The sequence below is a fragment of the Pollachius pollachius genome (assembly GCF_949987615.1).
Source record: "Pollachius pollachius genome assembly, chromosome: 6".
NCBI lineage: Eukaryota > Metazoa > Chordata > Actinopteri > Gadiformes > Gadidae > Pollachius > Pollachius pollachius.
In genome coordinates this window covers 16451138-16471570 of record NC_136939.1, presented here as the reverse complement: position 1 = coordinate 16471570, position 20433 = coordinate 16451138, and the positions used below count along the sequence as shown (strand labels likewise).

The following is a 20433-nucleotide window of genomic DNA, read 5'->3' as shown; positions in this document are numbered from 1 at the left end:
AACTACACTCACACGTATAAAAAATAATCACGCAAAAAAACAATATTTCCACCACTGCCTCCTGTCTTGACAAAGTACAGCGCCCCCAAGCGGCTGACGGGTTTCACAGCAGACTGCTTGGGTCATAAAATCAAAGCGCCCCAAGCGGTCGATGGGATTCACAGCAGACTCACTACCGGACTGCTGCAGACAAGTCGGTTACACGGCCTACTGTTGTTGGATATCTACCTTCGGACTGGTCCAAAACCTGCGGTGAGAACATTATCGGATATTTCTGTCGCGAAATTTGAATACATCTCTATAATGAACGGATCACTCTGGCATATACGTTATGCATTTTAATCAGAAGAGCACTTATGGTGTTATATTAGGAGGCCTCGCTGACTGTGACGCTAACGTTAGCACCCAGAGTTAGCATGGGGACCAACGGCGGCAGCGTTTCAGCTCACATTTCAGGCTTTGTTATTCAGTTTTACCCAAGGATGTAAGGCTGTCGTGTAAGGTGTCTTTAGGGTCTGATACAATGAGTTTATTCCGTGCGGTTCGTCTCGTAATGTTTGTATTTCCACAGAGCTAATGCTACCAGTCACCCCACACCGACGTCATCTGTAAAGCTTTGTTTTCCCCATACTTTATTAACTGCTTAGATCATTCTCTAAATGTTAGCTCATTCACATTTTGTCAATTTAGTTTACACACTTGAATTTATTTTGTCATATAAGTTAATTCAGTTTGTGATATGCGGGCCTTTTTGTGAATACAATGTGTAACCTGGTGGCTGGTTAGTTAGACTAGATCAGCCGGGACCTTTCAGTAATAACCCGTAACATTACAGCAAACGGCCCTAACGTTTAACCTTAAGTCATTCAAACCATTATAACCATTGTGCTGTGTTTCAGATCATGCCAACAATAAAACTGCAGAGCTCCGATGGGGAGATCTTCGAGGTTGATGTGGAGATCGCCAAACAGTCTGTCACGATCAAGACCATGTTGGAAGGTGACTGCTTGTTTTACAGAGGAATGCTTGTTTTTGTGTCAGAGGGCTAACCATCATTATACCCTTGCCTCTAACCCTCATCATACCGGTTTAACCTGTTTCCACTGAGTAGATTAATCATGTACTCTCCTGTTTATGATCTTGGCCAGATTTGGGAATGGACGATGAAGGTGATGATGACCCAGTGCCCCTTCCTAATGTGAATGCTGCCATCCTCAAAAAGGTAAAATGGTGAACTTTTGTAACAATTGTAGCTATCAATTGTTGTAGGACAGGACCCAGTTAAATAAGGCCAGCATACTACTTGACGTTAGTTTACCACAGTTAACTTTAAAGATGGTACATTATTCAATATCAATATTTTTGTATTCATACAGTCGAATACAACAATATTGGTATCGAAAAACGTACAAACTAAACATATAGAGATACACAATTTGCATTATCAAAGGCTGCCCCACGCATTCAGAAGAGAAGCTCGGTGAAACGAGGGGGCTGTCTGACGTCCACGGTTCTTACTTCTGTCTGGATGATTTTCTTTTAATTCTCATACTATGTAGCTTACTAAGTTGATCTTGGGTAGACTCGTCGCACATTTGGAATTGATGGGATGTTGTCACTCGTGTGCAGAGATGGTGCAATAGATTCAGGCTAAGGGGTAACACTGAACGGTCATCTGAGTGGAGCTGGCTCCAGACTCGGTTCAATGAAATGTGTCAACACGCACTTGTTTGTCCAACAAGGAATACTACATGATAGCACACAGCAAGTATTTTTTAATTTAAAGTTATTTCTTTCTGCAAAAGACATGTTGGATGGGTTCTCTTCTTATCAGAGTCCCAAAAACCAGTTTTCGGCAGTTTTCGGCATTGTGTTTGATGGCAGGAATAAGTGCGGCTGAAAATTGTGGCCTTCTTTGCTGCATGCATTTATGTTTGGAAACCTGTTGGGAGGGCGGCATTGTAGTTGATCCTTCTAGCTCTACAACAGTAAGAAGCTGGTATATACACTGAATAGCCAAGCTCCTACGTGGGTGTGACTGACATGGACTTTATAAAAGACGGCTGAATACTGACTTTCCATATATGTAGTGGAAACCATGGGGGTGAAAAAAGCACCACAAAACGATTACCATAGGCGAGTACCTTTGGAGATTTAGACTGTATTTGATTGTGCAGTCTGATGCAAGAGCGCTACCGGACATCGGTGTGAAGAATGCATTTTGCTCTGATGAATCGGATGTCTTGAGGCTAGGGTTGGGTACCGTTCACATCTGAACGGGTAATGGTAACGGTACCTGGGATAACTATACTGAACCATACTCTCTCATTCACCAGATGCGCTCTCAGCCTCTGAGCTACTGACATTTGGCACTGATGAATTGAACTAGAATAGGTACCACGTGATACCGAGGTATCACAACCGCTATCCAACCCTACTTGAGGCTCCTTGTTGCTGTGAATTTCCCATCGGCAGGTGATTCAGTGGTGCACCCATCACAAGGACGACCCCCCTCCACCCGAGGACGACGAGAACAAGGAGAAGAGGACAGATGACATCCCCGTGTGGGACCAGGAGTTCCTCAAAGTTGACCAAGGCACCCTGTTTGAGCTCATTCTGGTGAGACTTCATCCGACACTAACAGTTCTCCTGCTCTTGCCAAACAGGGTGGGAGGCCAAATGAGTCTAAAGGGTTTCCCTGATCTTTAATTGTTTTTAGTGTGAAAAAATAAGGAATAATTTGCCTTCAAATGGTCTTTGAGGGGTGCCTGGGAAGCAGCCCTGTTTCAGGGTTAGTTGCAGTGTTTCCAATGCATAGACCAATGTGTGGCGCAGCGCCATACAATCCACACCGAGCGCCACAAATTGATTCTGCTTATTTTTTCTTTCTTTTTTTGCTATTTTTAAATATGAATACCGGTCCGTTCATTCATCTCCTCATAGTACTCTTTCTCCCTGACATTCTCGTTCACACACAAACATACACACAGAGACAAGCACGCATTCGTGCCAGCGCGGGTACACTTATTAACAACTGATTCGCCTGCTCCTCTCAACACGCCAATCAAAGGAAAACCCGAAGCAGCGGGATATTTGGCACAGAGAAGACGGTCGGCGACCGTTTTACCAAAGTCTAGTATGATATACTGTGCCCAAAATTATTGATAACTCAGAAAAGATAATGTTAGCCCTTATGAACTCAACGTTATTGATATTGAACATCCCGCACCTTAAGTCAGCATAGAAAAAGTTGGTAACGCAGCAAAAGATGTGATTAATGTGAAATGCGGTTATAGTTGAGATAGGTCTATGGTGTTAGTCTGGGTACCCTCAGCCCGTTCTGCCACGATTTGAATTCGCTCTGCAGCAGGGGCTGGAGCATGGACCTATTAAAGAAGGGCTGGAGCGCAATACATTTCTTTCGGTTTCCGATCCGCTTTTACTGGAGCCAATCACCAAGCTGGTTTTTCCCTTTGGCGCGCTATTGGCTGGTTTAACACAAAGACGACAGGAAAGCGATTGTTGCGATCGTTGGTCTGATTGGTTGAAGGACAAATATTATTTCTAATTTTACATTTATATTGTTACATTATACTATTGATTTTCTTTTACGAAAAAAGTTAAATACAAGAACCCCTCCCCCTACGCTGGCAAATACACGGCGTTCTGTCTGTGGGAAACACTGAGTTGCCTTCGGTTTCTGTCTTGTCCACTAGTTGCCACTGAGAGCTGAATTATTAGTGGTAACGGCTTGGGCTTTCTCACTGCTGTTTTACAAACCATGTAAGACCAGAACCAAGTGCTTAGTCATCCAGCGGCATTCACATGCATGTGGACTTACGCAAGTGTTTTTGTGGATGGTCTAGCCGGACAGCTACTAAGTTGGAACATTCTTTCTTTAACTGTCACTGGAGACATGGATGTCTTTCTATTTGATACATGTAATGGCCTCTTAAGAGATACACAAGTTGCATTATCGAAGGCTGCCCCACGCATTCAGAGAAGCTCGGTGAAACAAGGGGGCTGTCCGACGTCCACAGTTCTTCTGTCTGGGTGATTTTTTTTTTTAAATTCTCTAACTACGTAGCTTACTAAGTTGATCTTGGGTAGACTCGTCACACATTTGGAATTGATGGGATGTTGTCACTCGTGTGCAGAGATGGTGCAATAGATTCAGCCTAAGGGGTAACACTGAACGGTCATCTGAGCGGAGCTGGCTCCAGACTCGGTTCAATGAAATGTGTCAACACACACTTGTTGTTTGTTGTCCAACAAGGAATACTGCATGATATCACACAGCAAGTATTTTTTAATTGAAAGTTATTTCTTTCTGCAAAAGACATGTTGGATGGGTTCTCTTCTTATCAGAGTCCCAAAAACCAGTTTTCGGCATTGTGTTTGATGACAGGTGTAAGTGCGGCTGAAAATTGTGGCCTTCTTTGCTGCATGCATTTATATGTTTGGAAACCTGTTGGGAGGGTGGCATTGTCTTCAATGCGTCTTATTGTCAGACCTCAGTTCTGTAAATCTGCCAACTGTACAGTTTATTTTCATTGTGCTCTGGTGAAGGTTAGTAGCTCCTCCCCGTACAGTTCATTGGTTCCTTTGGCTCATGGTGTTAATGCTATGTTGCTGCATTGCTGGAGGGGGGAGAATCAAATCCCATGGAGCTGCTCCACCCCAAGGACGTCACCGTATATATCGAGCCGATAAACCGCCGCTATATCTATAGTTTGAATATCGGTCGATATAACTGTAGCAAAGGTCCATGCCACACTCCAATAGGGGACTTATTTCGGGCTCCTCCAGACCAAGGAAACGGGGCGTTGTTAAAAATCTGGTTTATTGTAAAGGTTTGATAATTAACTTGTCATGGGGTCTACGTAATGGTTGGTTCAACCTGTGCACACTTCAATGTGTAACAGGTGTGCAGCCTTACCCAGCACTAGAAGCCAATTAGACTTCCCAAGGTGAGGCTGCTTAAACCAGCCCCCCCACAATATCAATTACTCCCCAATATCGGTATCTGCCACTAAAATCCAGCATTGGTCAGGGCTTTATTCTTTCACTACAGAGCTTTTGTTAAGCATGTCGTACTAATAATCCCCTCTACACTTTTCCCCTGGCAAACACTGCTATTTTTCCTTTGACTGCTTTTGCAAGTGTCAACCATTAAGAATTTCGGTCCCGTTCTGGCATCTTTTCTGTTAGAAGAAACTAAAGAAGCAAATTTCCCCTAGCAAGTCATAGCAACGCTTCAGAACGGTGGCCATGGTGTTTCTATGTGGTGCAGAACCTCTTCATGAACACTCATACGAAAGTGCTGGCAACGCTTGTGTCTGTTTATAAAACTGCTACTTTCATATGTAGCAGTTCATATGTGTGGGGTTGGGCTGAAGCCAGTTTCATACGATTTATTTTGGGTGAGTAGTTATAATTTCAAACTCTGGTCAGCCAATCTCGGCTCCCAAATGTATTAAGAGATATATTTTGACTTGTTTTACTGATATTTTGAAGACTATTACAGTGTTAACGTATTGTGTGAACATTGTCAGCAGGTGGATTAACGTGCTGTCACTCACCCGTCATGTATTGCACATCTCTTCTCATTAAGGCTGCTAACTATCTGGATATCAAAGGCCTCCTAGATGTCACCTGCAAGACGGTGGCCAACATGATCAAAGGCAAAACCCCTGAGGAAATCAGGAAGACGTTCAACATCAAAAATGACTTCACAGAAGAGGAAGAAGCCCAGGTAAAACCAACCCAGAACCTCTTATCAGACTTGGTTCTCTGGAAGCATGAACGTAAAGTACTAGGATGCTAGTAACTACAAACTACAAACCGCCATTTTTGCTTCAGAATAGTCCATTTCAACAACCTGTGTGTCTCTCTCTGGTCCTCAGGTACGCAAAGAGAACCAGTGGTGTGAAGAGAAGTAGGAACAGGAGGGATCCTGACAACACTACCACACTGAAACTAAACGGCTTCTTCAAGTTATCTGGTTGCACTGGCGTTGTTCATACTTGTTAATATTTACACTTAGTATATTTAGTGGCCACTGAGGCATCCCCTTCCTGCCCCCCTCTGCATTCCCTTTACCCATAGCATGGACTTTTAACTTCCTTGTGTGGTGCAAATTGCCTTTTATTTAAAAGACGACAGCTTTTGTTTTACCCCTATTCTGAGTTTTGCACCATGAGTTGCTTTCTGTGTATTCCGATCAGATCCACTGTTTGGTTCCATCTTGTCGTTTAGCTATTCAGAGTTTTTTTTAACAGGACAATAAAACGTTTTCCACTGATGAAATAAAATGGTGTAATTCTGGGACTCCGGAAAATTGAATGTTCAACTGAGTTTGTTTACACCATCCCCCTTTCTTGAGTTGCGCGTGTGCGTGTGTGCGTGTGTGTTTGCGTGCGTGCGTGTGTGTGTGTGTGTGCGTGTGTGTGTGTGTGTGTGCGCATGGTTCAGGCTTGTATCAGCATGGCTGAGCATTCGAGGAAATGGTGTGAGAAAAAGTGCATAATATGGACTAGTCCTTCTTGGAAATCTAAATGTGTGTTATGCGACATTTGGTAATTCCTATTCGTACTGCGTTGAGTAGGGAATTTCTGATCTACGGTTGTATTTAGAATTATCGACCATGTAATAAATGATTATGAAATCAACTCGTGTCTTGTAGGATGGATCTGACAAATTAGGCTTGTGTATAATCCCAAACAAATGTTTACTATTTGTTGTTGGGCTTGATTGTATTCCACACCTTGAAATATATATTTTAGTCTAGTACAAATAGGCCATTAACTTAATCATTCTCAAAATAAAAGTATTTTGAAATGAATCGATAATTTAAACTATGACACAAATCAACATGACGCATTTTTTTAATACATCAACCAAAAAGTATTACATATGCGGCAGAGTTGTTCAATATATGAGTCATCACAACAGCAGTTGCTTGGCTGCACGGTTTGGCGAAAAAAGGAGGCAGTAATTCAGACACATTGGCTCCCTCTGGTGGAACAAAATAAGGAGCGCAGTCTTGCTGTATAAATAACAAGTTTGATGTTGCAAGCGGAACAGTAAATTAAAGCTTTGGATTTTTCTGTACATGTATATTTGGCAAACCATAGTTGGAACATGCACACTTTGAGAGAATAACATAATACTTGTTCAAATGCTGCTTCGGTGGCACAGTACAACTTAATGTAAACGGATGCTCTAAAGGAGTTTCTTGTGGAAACAAACACACATGAATGTATTGCTTAAAGAAACGGTGTAAACTAAAACTAAAACAGATTTTTTTTTATTTTACAATTTTATACATAAAACATATAAAAGTTTTATAATAGGGAACTCCAAAATGTATATAAAAAAAACAACTTTACAACACAAAATAGTACCAATTTGGTCTTAGTTTACAGAGCTGCAGAAGGTTCAGTCATAAGGAGAAGCCAAAATACGTTTTTTCACACAGCAATAATAAAACATCAATGTGAAGTTAAAAAAAACCTTGAACATTTCTTAAAATGGCTGCTATATTAAGATACTGGCGTCTGGAAGTGCCTTGAGCGATTTAAAATACAAACAAATGGAGGGGGTGAAAATGCAAACCCATGTTTTAATCGGTCTGAAGCCTCTTGACCGTGACACTAAACTGCCATCGTGATTTCATATAAATATGTTAAAACCGGCCAAGGCGACACTTAAATACACATACAAGAATTCCAGGACGGGTACATGTGAGAAAGAGAAGTCAAGGTGTCGTTGCAATGGAAACAACTGATTGTCATGGTCGTCAGGCCAGGAGCCCAGTACTGTGGACTGGTTCGTAAAAAATAGTCAGGGTTGGGGAGTAGACTTGGGTCTACATCACCGGGTGGAGATTCTACGTCGAAGTGGAGTAAGCTCTTTCTTTGGTTCATCAGAACCACAGTCTCAGGGTGGGAAGCCCCCCCCACCTGCCGTGGGCCGAGGTGTAGTGCCAGGCCCCACGGCACCGCGGCCGGCAGGGGGGACACGGCGTACATAGCTGACGGGTGTTACGGAGCGCAAGGGGTAGTGTGACTGAGGTGGTGAGGGAGGGGGGCGGGAGAGGTGAGAGAGGGGTGAGGGGAAGGAGGGAGGGGGGGAGGGGGGGGGAGTAAGGGCTGAGGTGTGAAGGGGGTTGAGTGAGGGGTCAGGGGTGAGAGAGGTGTGAGTGAGTGGAGAGAGGTTGTGGGGGGGAGGAGAGACGAGGGCCCCATTGGGTTTCACATCTCACATCTGAGACTCCGTCAAAACGCGGAGAGAGAGTCCAGTTGCCTTGGCGATGGCCGCTGAGGAGGAAGAGTGCACGTAGCCGTGGGCGTGCGTGTGCACGTGGGGCACGTGCGTGTGCCCTTGGGGCCTCTTGGCGGGGGACAGTTCTGTGCGTGCGCGGCGGGCGGGGGCGGGGTCCGATGGAGAGGGGGGGAGGGGCGGGGGCGGAGCCTGGCGGGGGCGGGCCGGAGAGGAGAGCGGGGAGGGGGGGGCAGACTGGGGGGGAGGAGAGTCTAGAGCGCTGCCATCGGAGGAAGTGGGGCTGGGGCAGCCTCCTCCCTGAAGGTAGCGAATGCACTTCTTCTTCCTCCTAGGAACAGTCAAGAGAGTTATCTGTGAATAGATGCGGACGTAAGAGGGGTCACCAAGGGGGTCACTGCAGAGTACACACACACACACACACACACGCATTACAGACACAAACACACACACACACAGGTTCAACGCGGGTTCAACACTGCACCACAGGTTGATAGATCGATCAGAACGTATGAATGCGATTTGATTTGTACTCAGTGTTAATACACCTTGTTCAACCTTCAAGTGCTTTATGGGAGACCGGAATCAATGGGAAATGGAGTCAATGTTGCAATGGAAACAATGTCGCTGAATAAAGATGAAATGTCATTTTGTCATGATTAGTCGTTCTTGAAAGTGCTCTCCTATGTCCTGGCTCTGTCCACATCTAGTCCGGGTCACTTTGATTGACATCTCTTACTCTGCAGGCGTAGGAATCACACGGTGGATCTCTAAAACACAGTAGGAATTCTGCACATGCCGAGAATGCATTTATCAGCTACAAAGCAGTGAGCAGGATCTCATTATGGATAGCAGAGTGAAATGTGACTCACTGATGCTCGCCACAAGGACAGGCGACATGGCAGAGAGAGAGAGAGATGCAGAGAGATGCAGAGAGAGAGAGAGAGAGAGAGAGATGCAGAGAGATGCAGAGAGAGAGAGAGAGAGAGAGAGAGAGATGCAGAGAGAGAGAGAGAGAGAGAGGGAGAAAGAGAGAGAGAGAGAGAGAGAGAGAGAGAGAGAGAGAGAGGGAGAAAGAGAGAGAGAGAGAGAGAGAGAGAGAGAGAGAGAGAGAGAGAGAGAGAGAGCGAGAGGAAGCCAGTGCAAAATAGAAAGTTTGTTCTAAATGTCAGAAGCAGCTTCGCCTTCTTGCACCACATGAATAGAGAAAGTGGAGGACAGATGGGTTTGAGAACTCGGCTCACATCGGCAGTGCGTAGGAGTGTGTGTGTGTTTAGTGTTCACCCTCCTGTCTCTTTTTGTTATAACACACGTGCGCGGGGCGCCGGTGGTTTCCATGACGTGGTCAGAAGATACGGTGTCGTTCACACCATCACTTCCTGTAGAGTCAGAGCCTTAGTCTCCGGCTGGGGAGACTTCATACTGTACGGTAATGTAACCAACATGCTACATCTTATCTGCTTTATAGTTTATCGCTTTATATTTGATAGTATATCTCTAAATAAGTTCAATGCTTAGGTGGGTTTACTATCTTCGTAAGCTGAAGATTGTACTTGACCAAAAGTAAAACCAAAGTGAATAAAAATGATCATGTTTGTTTCTGTATTATCAGACCAACACCCACAGTTCAAAGAACATAGTGATTGTATAAAGGTTGCAGACGGATCCAGTGTGGGTCTCTTCTACGATGATCTGGAGCTGTTCTTTGGTCAACTCTACGCTGTACTAGGTCCGGTGCGGAGTGTGGCAATGTATTAGATAAACACGACACAACATGTACACAAAAAGAGTTAAGTATGAAGTATAGTATGAAATATATACGGCCTAACACGGACTAGAGTTTGGCTGCTAGCTAGGAAGGGTCCCATGTGAATCAAAAACAGAGATTAAATCCACGGTAACTCGATAGATCAGATGAAGTCTTCATATGGTACAGATGTTCATTGATTCAGTCCGCCTCCCTCCACCACGTCGACATGACACTGAACTGTTTTGCCGGGGTTCGAGAGATCAAGACCAGGCTTTTCTTAGAAGAGGGGCCAGCTACAGCCCTGTTCAGCTAATGGCCGCTTCATTCCCCCCCTTCCGCTTGTAACGTGAATCCTTTAAACAGTATCCCACTGCAGGGAGACCAGAGACGTGTTGTTAGTGGTGAGACATGCACACAGGGTCAGAGAGATGGACTGATGGACGGATGAAGGGACGGGAGTAAAGGAGTGGAGGTGGAAGGAGGTCGGAGCGACTCAGGTGGTGGCGGTGCGGACAGGGTTTCCGGTACACACCTGCAGGGACCACACCAGTCCGTTTGTTGGTTGAGGCCGAAGCGAGCCCGGCATTTCTTAGGAGAGCCCGGGTCTGAGCGCAAGGCACAGCATGCAGAGAGAGAGAGAGGGACATAGAGAGACATGGAGAGACAGAGAGGGAGAGAGACATAGAGATAAATAGAGAGAGAGAGAGAGAGAGGGAGAGACACAACCAGTGACAGAGACAGAGAGAGAGCAAAAGCAGAATTGTAGAGCAAACACAAGGTGGGGAAACAGTGAAAGAGAGAAGGTGAGTGAGGGAGAGAGAGAGAGAAAGAGAGGAACAAGGAAGAAAGAGAAAGCTTCGTTTTCAGGACAAAAGCGTTGACAAAGCTATCAATCAAAAGGCAGCACATGTGTCAAACTGTTAGTGGGCAAAGGGCGGCACATGGAAACAGTGCAGCAGACTACCTCTGTGTTGTGATAGGTCTCTGGTCCGAGGAGAGAGACGGAGAGACCTTGAGCAGCCATCATGCTTTCAAACGCAGTTAGTAGAGGTTTCTAAATGTCGCCTGGTATATATATCGGAAGATTCTGTACCTTAAATCAATGGTAATGATGGGCATTTACAGGTACAATTGGTGACATCACAAGTAGGTTGCACCTTTTCATAGTTCAATGTGTCACAGCCCCAGCTGAGCAGTCTTTATTTAAAAGGAATGGGAGGCAGGCAAAGGTCCCTCTGCAAAGGGACGTGGAAGCTGTTGGATTCGGATTCTGTTTCTTGGTTTAAAAAATTAGGAGGAAGAGAAAAACGAAGGGGAGCCATAGGAAGAGGGAGATTTTGTACCTGTATTGGAATCCTGTTGCTTCTCCCTTTTTCTTCTCTTCTTCTTGCCCTGTTGGAAGAAAGCAGACAGAATGGCCTGCATCAGACCTCCACAGAGACAACGTACCACACACAAAGACAAAGACTTGTTAGGAAGGAAAAGGCAGCCAACACCATAACGCTTAAACCACCAGTCACCACCAGTCAACCTCAATAAATCTGGATGAATCCCTCCCTGAAATCCAATACAGGTGTACCTCTAAAGGTACTCATATGACCACATGCACCCTGATATAACAGGGCAGGGCTTCTTCCAAAGGGGAATGAGGAAACCTCTTTGATATTCAAGTTTGAATGCCTGTCGAAGGCTGAATTATTAGTATAGTATTTAGTATTCAAAGCCACAAAGTGCTCTACGTATTAAAGGTCCCATGAAATGCCACCAGGTGTGGTGTGATTAGCAGTTACAAGCATGGCATGTCATGGGACCTTTAAAAAGTGGAACCATTTGGCGATCGAAACAATAAAGCTGACCTGAGGAGGTGTGAACCAAAAGAATAACACTAGTTTTAACAAGAGTAAACAGTAGTACATCTAATAAAAGGTGCCCTTGCCTCACATGAACTTTTTATTAATCCTCTCTCTCTTAACTTCTATGATTACAGTCCTGGGCTTTCTGCTGTGAAACCCTTATTTCCTGTGTGGTGTTATAAAGTATATATTGCATCTAATGTGTCATCCAGCCATGAAGTGTGATGTAAACAACACCACCAGGCAGGCCCTGACGTAGGAGAGGAGAGAAGAGGGCTGCGCTTCTTGTGTCTGCAGAGGAGGAAGTGGGTAAAGACAACTGACGCCTACGCCACAACATTTATACCCTGCCATGGCTGCGCTGTCTCTGTGGTTGAGCTCTCTCTCTTGCAACTGCAGCCTTCTGAGTTGCTGGGCGTGTGTGTGTGTGTGTGTGTGTGTGTGTGTGTGTGTGTGTGTGTGTGTGTGTGTGTGGGTGTGGGTGTGAGTAAGTGTGGGAACGAGGGGTGGAAACCTCCATCTGTATAGAGGTATTGCAGATATGCGTACATGTGTGTGAGCCATCTATGTCACTCCCTGTATTACGTTCACATTGGGTTGCGGGGGGGTTTCGAAGTGGGGAAGGATAGGAAGCTGTATGTCTGTGTGGGTGTGTTTGTGTTTGTGTGTTATGTCTTGGTATGTGTCGGTTTTTTGAGTGTGGGTCGGTAGTGCGTGAGTGACGCATTTTTTGCTTAGATTAATCAAAGATTATCAGCGTTTTGAAGACCTACCCCCACACACACACACACACACACACACACACACACACACACACACATACACACACACACTAAAACAGACAGAGAAAACATGCACAGGTGTAACCTGTACAATATGCATCCCTTAGAAAGTTATTTTCTGCGTTTTTTCTATGATCAAAAGATGTGGAGACAATTCAGGGGTGACAGGGGTGGCTCTTACTTTGAAATAGTTACTTATGATAAAGCCGCCAGTACCTTGTCATTTGATGCATATGTTTACGTGTATCTTAAAATAGAAGTTCATAACAAGCAGAGGGTCGCTTTGTTTCCCAGACAGGGCATTTCAAGTCATCTTCCTGATCCTAAATGCAGATTAAGCAAAGACAGAAAAATCCAGGAAAAAGAGACGAGGAAAAACCCTGGCCCCCCCGAAGAGTAGAGTAGGCGTTCCACCTGGAGAGACGCGGCCCAGCCATGCCTGGGGGTTAGTAGAACGGGGGGGGGGATCAACCAATCATGTGAGAGAAGAGAGTGTGGTGCAGCGGCCATACGCCGGCGGCCCTAAGCTAAGCTCCTCAGACGTGTCTTTAGCACATGCACACGCCGGCCCTCCGCATCAGCCCCCCGCCAGACCCGCCCGGGTCCAGGGACAGATGGACACACCCGACGCACAGGCGCTTAAAAGAAACCCAAACAGCCCAGAAGCTTCCGTGGGCGCTAGATGGGCAACCACAAGACCCCCCCCCCCCCCCCTGCCATTCATCGTGCATCTCTCCGCAGCCCTCACCGCTCCCCCCGCCCCATTCAAACATGCAAGATGCCCAGAGGTAGAAATCAGCCGTGAAGACGATTCCCTACCCAATCTTTAGTGTTTCCCCCAGCGCCCCCGCTACGGCCTGCCTCCTGCAAGAACGCAACAGCAAACTGACAAGTCAGAGGCACACAGCAAAAAAAAATAGAAAAAGAAAAAAGGGGCATTCTGGGAGATGAAAAAAAAAGGGCGGCCTTCGGCCTGTGCCTTACTGACCTATCAAAACACAGAGTTGAAACACTAAGCGACTGGTCGGGTTTAGTCCGCTTCCCAGACGAGTTCTGTTTAGTTATTACATTTCATTGGGACACGAGGAGCCCGCCATGCGCAGAGACTCGTCCCAAAGCTAATCCACGGTTTACAAACACTTACAGTTACGAGTTACACAGTTACATTACAGATCCTGACCTCACAGAAGACACAACATACATCACCGTTCGCATGACACGCCTGGCTCTCTCACCGTACCCCCCCCCCCCCCCCCTCCCACAACACAGTGGATCCATCAATGAAGAGACTGGGCCCCTAGCTAAGCATCATCATAGAGAGGAGCTCTGTTTATGGGGGTGCGCTGAAGGGGCTAAGCAGAGTGAGCTCCTGGGTTTAAACGTGACTGCTGCTGCCCCCGGATGGGACTCTTCATACAACACCATCTAGCCTAACGCTGTTTCTGTTGTCTCCCCCTCGGAGTCATGTGTGCAGGCTAACCCATCTTTCTGATCTGACGGCCGGGGGAACGTTTTAGCCTTTTTTCCTTAGTGAGCGTAGCCACAGGCGTTCCTCCCTCGTTTCCCCCCTGCTACGCTGGGGGAGGGGCTAACATGGTTCAAGAGCTAGGGTCCAAGAAGGACCCCAGACCATAATGATGTCATTAAAAACAAGAATGCCAACCATCACACTTCTAAATAAGGGTCTTAACTTGGGCTGACTTGTAAAAGACCCCCCATTTTACCACCAGGTACGATGCATTACAAGCCATCACAAGCCACGTACCCTGTGGAGACACCACAAGTGGAAGAGTCCACCCAGATGATGTCCAGACGGATCAGCCTACCAGCCGGTGGGCTGCACCTACTGGTAGGCTGATCTAGCCGTCACACTGCGTCCGGGGGGACGCCTCCACTTGTGACGTCACTACAGGGTACGAAGCTTGTCGTTGCTTTTCAACATCCCACCTGGGCTTCAAATAGGGGCCCCTTTGACCCTGGCTGCCCTGGGCCTGCGCTGCTGTCAGCAGGACGCCCAGGCAGCAGCAGGGGTGGCGGTGGTGGGTGGGGGGGGGCAGGGGCCGGGCGAACAGGGCTCTTACGTAGTTGTCCCGGGCTGACCAGCTGGGGTAGAGCTGCATGTGCAGTTGTCTTTCTTTCCTGGCCAGCTCATAGTACTTGGCCTGCTCATCACGGGTCAGCGCATGCCACTGGAGACAGAGAAGGAGAAGGACACGACACACGACACACGACACACGACACACACACACACACACACACACACACACACACACACACACACACACACACCATCATTAAGCTTTTGGATCTCACTTGACACTTGAAATGACATTAGAGTGTAAGCCTTGATGTAGTCCATAGAGAATTTGCAAGATTTCAACAGATTTGAACGCTTGATCTGTATATGAGTCCGCTTGTGTGTCTTTGTTGAGGGTATTCTAGATGTGTGTGCATATGTGTATGTGCATGTGTGCGTGTTCGTGTGCGTGCGTGTGTGTGTGTGTGTGTGTGTGTGTGTGTGTGTGTGTTAAACCCCCTTACCCTCCTCCCCAGGATCTGGTTGATGGCGGCGCTCTCCTTTAATGTGCACTCGGCGATGACCTTTGCCCTCATCTCCTTCATGTAGAGCATGAAGGCGTTCAGGGGCTTCTTGATGACCGGCTTCTTGGGCTCCTTCTCCCTCTTGGCCTCGCCCTGGGGCTTCCTGAGGGACCATGGGAGATACCGTCAGAGGAGATACCGTCAGAGGACATACCGTCAGAGGACAGGCCGTCAGAGGCGATACCGTCAGAGGACATACCGTCAAGGGAGAGACCGTCAGAGTAGATACAATCAGAGGAGATACCGTCAGAGGAGATATCGTCAGAGGACATACCGTCAGAGGAGATATCGTCAGAGGATATACCGTCAGAGGACATACCGTCAGAGGAGATACCGTCAGAGGAGATTTCGTCAGAGGACATACCGTCAGAGGACATACTGTCAAGGGAGGGACCGTCAGAGTAGATACAATCAGAGGAGATACCGTCAGAGGAGAGAAGGAGAGAGGAGGAGAGGAGAGGAGTGGAGAGGAGAGAGAGATGGAAAGCCTTCCAGACGCACCAGAGGAGATACCGTCAGAGGAGAGAAGGAGAGAGGAGGAGAGGAGAGGAGTGGAGAGGAGAGAGAGATGGAAAGCCTTCCAGACGCACCAGAGGAGATACCGTCAGAGGAGAGAAGGAGAGAGGAGGAGAGGAGAGGAGTGGAGAGGAGAGAGAGATGGAAAGCCTTCCAGACGCACCAGAGGAGATACCATCAGCGGAGAGAAGAAGAGAGGAGGAGAGGAGAGCAGAGGAGAGGAGAGAGGGATGGAAAGCCTTCCTTGGGAGACAGAGGAGATACCATCAGAGAAGAGTAGGAAAAAAAGAGGAGGAAAGCAAAGCTTTGAAAAAGACATAAGAAGAGATGAAAGAAAGAGATTAGCAGCGATGGGACTGTACTCACGCGTACATGCCCCTGTCATAATGGTCATGCTCCTGTTTGGCTGAGGGGGGCACAATGGCCGGGTGGGGGATCCCTGTGGGGTGCATCCCCGATGGACCCAGCATCAGAGAGTGAGGGAACCTGGAGGGAGACAGAGAGAGAGAGGCAAGGATAGAGAGAGGAAGAGAGAGAGGAAAGGAAAGAGAGAGGAAAAGAGGGATAGAGGAAGAGAGAGAGGAAAGGAGACAGAGAGGGAAGGAGAGAAAGAGAGACAGATAAAGAAAGAGAGAGGAAATTTGTGTGAGAGAGAGAGAGAGAGAGAGAGAAGAGACAGGGAGAGAGAGGGAGGGGAGAGAGAGAGAGAGAGAGAGGATGAAAAATAAACATAGCTAGCTCAAAGTTCCATGTCGCTTGTTTGTGGCTGCAAGCGACATCAGACACAAGCGCATGAAGCGGGTCACATGGTGTGTTCTCGGGGCAAAGCGGTAAGCCTGGAAGCGGGCCGTGGGGCCACGAGGTCAGGGACTTTAATGTACTGTGGCGAGCTGCTGGTTGAAGATCAAGCTCTGGTCAGAGGGCAGAGAGTAAAGGAAAAGAGAGAGAGAGAGAGAGAGAGAGAGAGAAAGAGAGAGAGCGAGAGGTTTCCAGCCGGTCAACAGAAAGCATCTGTACCCAATTTGCCTCCAACCCTTCGTTTGATTATAACTTCTCCTTGGGTAGTCGTGCGCTGGGCGCAGGCTAAAGGACCCGGAACCGGAGGCCCGCATGGCTCGGCTGCAGCTAAGCCTCTCCGCTTACTGTATTTATAGAAACCTGCTCTCGCTCCTCACGGGATGCATCCTTCACTGGGCTACGAGTTCAGCTGCCGCTCAACTTGGACCCTTTCATAATGAATGCACATGCAGCTGTAATCTGAAACCTTCATAGTTATTTTAATTATCCGATCAAATAGACGTATGCAAACTTAATGCAACGTAGAGGCTTGTTATTGACACTAGAGGGCGACCTAGCCCCGATGGAAGGGAAACATCAGGAGCGTCTTTGTAGCAGGCTTCACAATTGAAGAAGGTTAACGCCATTTCTCTGCTTAAGAGCGCAAGAAAGCCCCCAAATCCCTTCCCGTACCCTAGATCATTTGAATCCCCGTGGTCTAAAGAAGTGGGTGAATCTCATATTTAATGACTTTTAAACTGGATCCACATCCAACCGGTTCAGCTGGGTTGTGAGTTGGCGGGCGGCCATGTTGGTTATCAGGTTTCTCTGCCAGATCACACAGTGGGGAGGGAGGTGCAGAGAACGGGCACAGATGTGAACCGTGGGAGGCCATTGTGGCGGTTTTGCATCTTTTCTAAGTCTCTTCCCAGAAATGAAGAAAAAAAACTCCAACAAAAGAAACCTGCACTTTATGTTATTTTCTGCATTTGCTTTGATGTGCAGACCCAGATCAAATAATTAACTAGCAGCAAATTATGTTTTTTGCTTTTGTTTTCAAATCAATATGCTGTTTGAGATGTGGTCTTCACATGGTGACAGTCCTGGCGGAGAGACATAATAAATTTCTCTCCACTAATATAAAAACATCTAAATCAAAAACAAATAAAAATGATTTGTTTAAAGTGTTTGCTTGAGGGTAAGGCACATTGAGCTTACAGTCGTTTAAGGGTCATGGAACATTTACCATGCCTCAAAAGAAAAGGAATATATTTAGGGCTGTTCTCTTATATTGTTGATCACTGTACTATGCTCAATCTCGTCCTATGCAACACAATTTTTATATAAAACACACAAATTACCACCAAACACGCCTCTCAGATTTCTGGTGGCCACATGCGTGACTGTTTGTTTGTTATTGTGTCTGATTATCGTCTCTTCATTTACAGAATGGAAACACAGAAATCATTCATATTTTAGACAACCACACACTCACACACACGCACACACACAGGTTTGAGATTGGAGTCTGGTTCCGAACAACAGAGATCTACTTTTTAAATAGACACTGAAAACCCAGGGATTATTTTACAGAGTGAAAGCCTGGTGTGAGGTAATCGGTGTGGGTGTGTTTCTGTGCTCCTGTCTGTGTGTGTGTGTGTGTGTGTGTGTGTATGGATGCGTTTGAATGCAACACACAACATGGAGCATGGAGCTAGCAGCAGAATCCTGGGGGCCTCTCTGTGCTGTGCAGCAGCAGCAGCAGCAGAGTGTGCAGACAGTAGCTCCTGGACTTGGGCTCTTCTGCTATAGAAGCACACCAAATAGGCCGGCATATGCCTCACAGCTGTCACACTGAGGCCGTCACGAAGGCTTTAACTCCAAGGGATTGTTCCAAAGCAACTAACAACAGCATATAGTGCATGAAGCATGTTTAGTATAGTAAAACAAAACATTGACGACAACAAAAAAATTGGCCAGCAACAAAGATGACAACATCGGCAGTTCTTCCAATTTGAATGCGCAGGAAGCAGGGGAAGGAAGGGGGAGAGGGCGGGAGAGGGGAGGAGAGATAGCGTGAAAGCCTTGTGGAGCCGCGGCCCACCCCTGGTTGGGCCGGGGGGGGGGGGGTTACGATACCAGGGCCGGGGGTTAAGGTACCCGGACCGGGATTTACGGTACCTGGGCCGGGCCGGGGGGTACGGTACCTGGGCTGGGAGGGGGTTACGGTACCTGGGGTAGGAAGAGGAGGCTGACAGGCTGCTGGAGTAGGTCTGCCTGAAGCCACAGGAAGGCAGGCCGGGGTAGACCGGCTGGCCCTGCCTGCCACCGCACAGCCGAGAGGGAGGAAAGAGGGAGGAGTGGGGGAGGTGGGGGAGGTCGGTGGGAGGTAGGGGATGGAAGGGGTACACAGCCACGGTTGGTACATTGATGTCACTTCTGGGTCCTGGGTCCCTTTTTGTGCCACTTATTTCCCTTCTGCCACTGACACTTAGAACCTAACAAGAGTCAGGCCAAATCTGTGCATGCTTGTTTTCAACAGATTGAGAGCAAAGTCTATGTCACACACAGACTACCGTTGCATATGATTTAGATTCACCTTCAACTCCATCTAAGAGTCACTGTACAGAAACTCACTCACACACACACACACACACACACACACACACACACACACACACACACACACACACACACACACACACACACACACACACACACACACACACACACAGGGTAGTGTGTGATAGGATGTGCAAACAGAGGTCTTTCATATGTAGAAGACATCTGCTTGATCACCACACTCACAGCTGCTTCTGATTATTTTACGCTGACATGCATGGACACACACACACACACACACACACACACACACACACACACACACACACACACACACACACAATTTTACTTTAATTCACCTGACCCTGCTATACAAATCACTTGTGCAACACTTAAGCTCCACACATACGTCAACAACAATACACAATTCAATTTAATTTCAATTCAGCAGATTTTAGCATGGAAAATGTTCATTGATATTGCAAAGATGCTAAAGTAAGGAAAACATACTTACTACTTACTACTACTACTTACTAACATACTACTACATAGAGACAACTAAAGCTTAAGTTATGACAACATAGAGAAACCTAGAGAAATCTAAAGTAAGGACAACATAGAGAATCCTAGAGACCTCTAACACTTAAGTTAGGAAAACATAGAGAAACCCAGAGACATCTCACACTTAAGTTAGGAAAACATAGAGAAACCCAGAGACATCTCACACTTAAGCTAGGACAACATAGAGAAGCCTAGAGAAATCTAAAGCTAAAGTAAGGACAACAGAGAAACCTTAAAGACATCTAAACGTTGTATCCCCCCATCTCCCAGAGACCCCTTCTTCCCCTCCAGCCAGCCGCGACGGTGGGCAGGGTCCCATGGACCATGGGGTCCTCTCTGTAGGACCCCATTCATGTGTTAATCCGCATGGCCCAGCAGTGTCCCTTCCAGACGCGGGGAGGCTACCAAACCCCCACCATACCGTCACTCATGTTCGTATGCTTGCATGTGTATACATGTCGTTTTTTCGATTCCAAGTTTTCATCTCTTAATAAACTTGCCCTGAATTTCCCTGCCATATGTTGGGAATGTAAAAGATGTGAACGTGTCAATCCCTGACAGCAGGGGGATACAAATCAAATAAAACGGGACGGCTTCTTCTGATGCCAGGCTCATTATCATATTCCAGCCAAAGTGTGTCTATCAATCTATCACTTGTTGGTTACAGTTGTTGTTTTTTTGTAGCTATTTTCCCCTGGCCACTGGCCACTGGCCTGTCCAGTGATACAGCTTGCCGAGGGGGGGATGG

At 46.8% G+C, this 20433-nt stretch overlaps 2 protein-coding genes across 6 annotated transcripts in view; one reads left to right on the top strand and one right to left on the bottom strand.

Moving 5' to 3' along the window:
• The first annotated feature begins 167 nt into the window (after positions 1-167).
• Positions 168-6671, top strand: skp1 (S-phase kinase-associated protein 1). The gene is made up of 6 exons (XM_079738695.1): positions 168-252; positions 900-999; positions 1149-1222; positions 2476-2619; positions 5615-5755; positions 5907-6671. Exons 2-6 carry the CDS (start codon positions 903-905, stop codon positions 5940-5942), a joined length of 492 nt encoding a protein of 163 aa, XP_079594821.1. The 5' UTR covers positions 168-252; positions 900-902; the 3' UTR covers positions 5943-6671.
• Positions 6672-6869: 198 nt separating this feature from the next.
• Positions 6870-20433, bottom strand: part of tcf7 (transcription factor 7) — a 45495-nt gene continuing 31931 nt past the window's right edge. Inside the window, exons 6-12 of one of the 5 annotated variants that reach the window (XM_079737968.1) lie at positions 16152-16271; positions 15210-15372; positions 14750-14857; positions 13488-13532; positions 11377-11425; positions 10566-10638; positions 6870-8614 (exon numbers count right to left, since the gene is read on the bottom strand). In XM_079737968.1, coding sequence (XP_079594094.1) covers positions 8263-8614; positions 10566-10638; positions 11377-11425; positions 13488-13532; positions 14750-14857; positions 15210-15372; positions 16152-16271 — 910 coding nt within the window. In that variant the 3' untranslated portion in view covers positions 6870-8262. Of the gene's footprint in view, positions 8638-10565; positions 10639-11376; positions 11426-13487; positions 13533-14749; positions 14858-15209; positions 15373-16151; positions 16272-18794; positions 18885-20433 lie in introns of all 5 variants that reach the window. The other 4 variants (XM_079737964.1, XM_079737965.1, XM_079737966.1 and 1 more) reach the window with 4 other exon arrangements.

What these genes read in the sequence shown, in the direction of transcription:
- skp1 (XM_079738695.1), top strand. Translation starts at nt 903, where the DNA reads ATGCCAACAATAAAACTGCAGAGCTCCGATGGGGAGATCTTCGAGGTT. An exon ending in ATGCTGCCATCCTCAAAAAG is followed by an intron (nt 1,223 to 2,475) that starts GTAAAATGGTGA and finishes TCCCATCGGCAG; the next exon opens with GTGATTCAGTGGTGCACCCA. An exon ending in CCCTGTTTGAGCTCATTCTG is followed by an intron (nt 2,620 to 5,614) that starts GTGAGACTTCAT and finishes CTTCTCATTAAG; the next exon opens with GCTGCTAACTATCTGGATAT.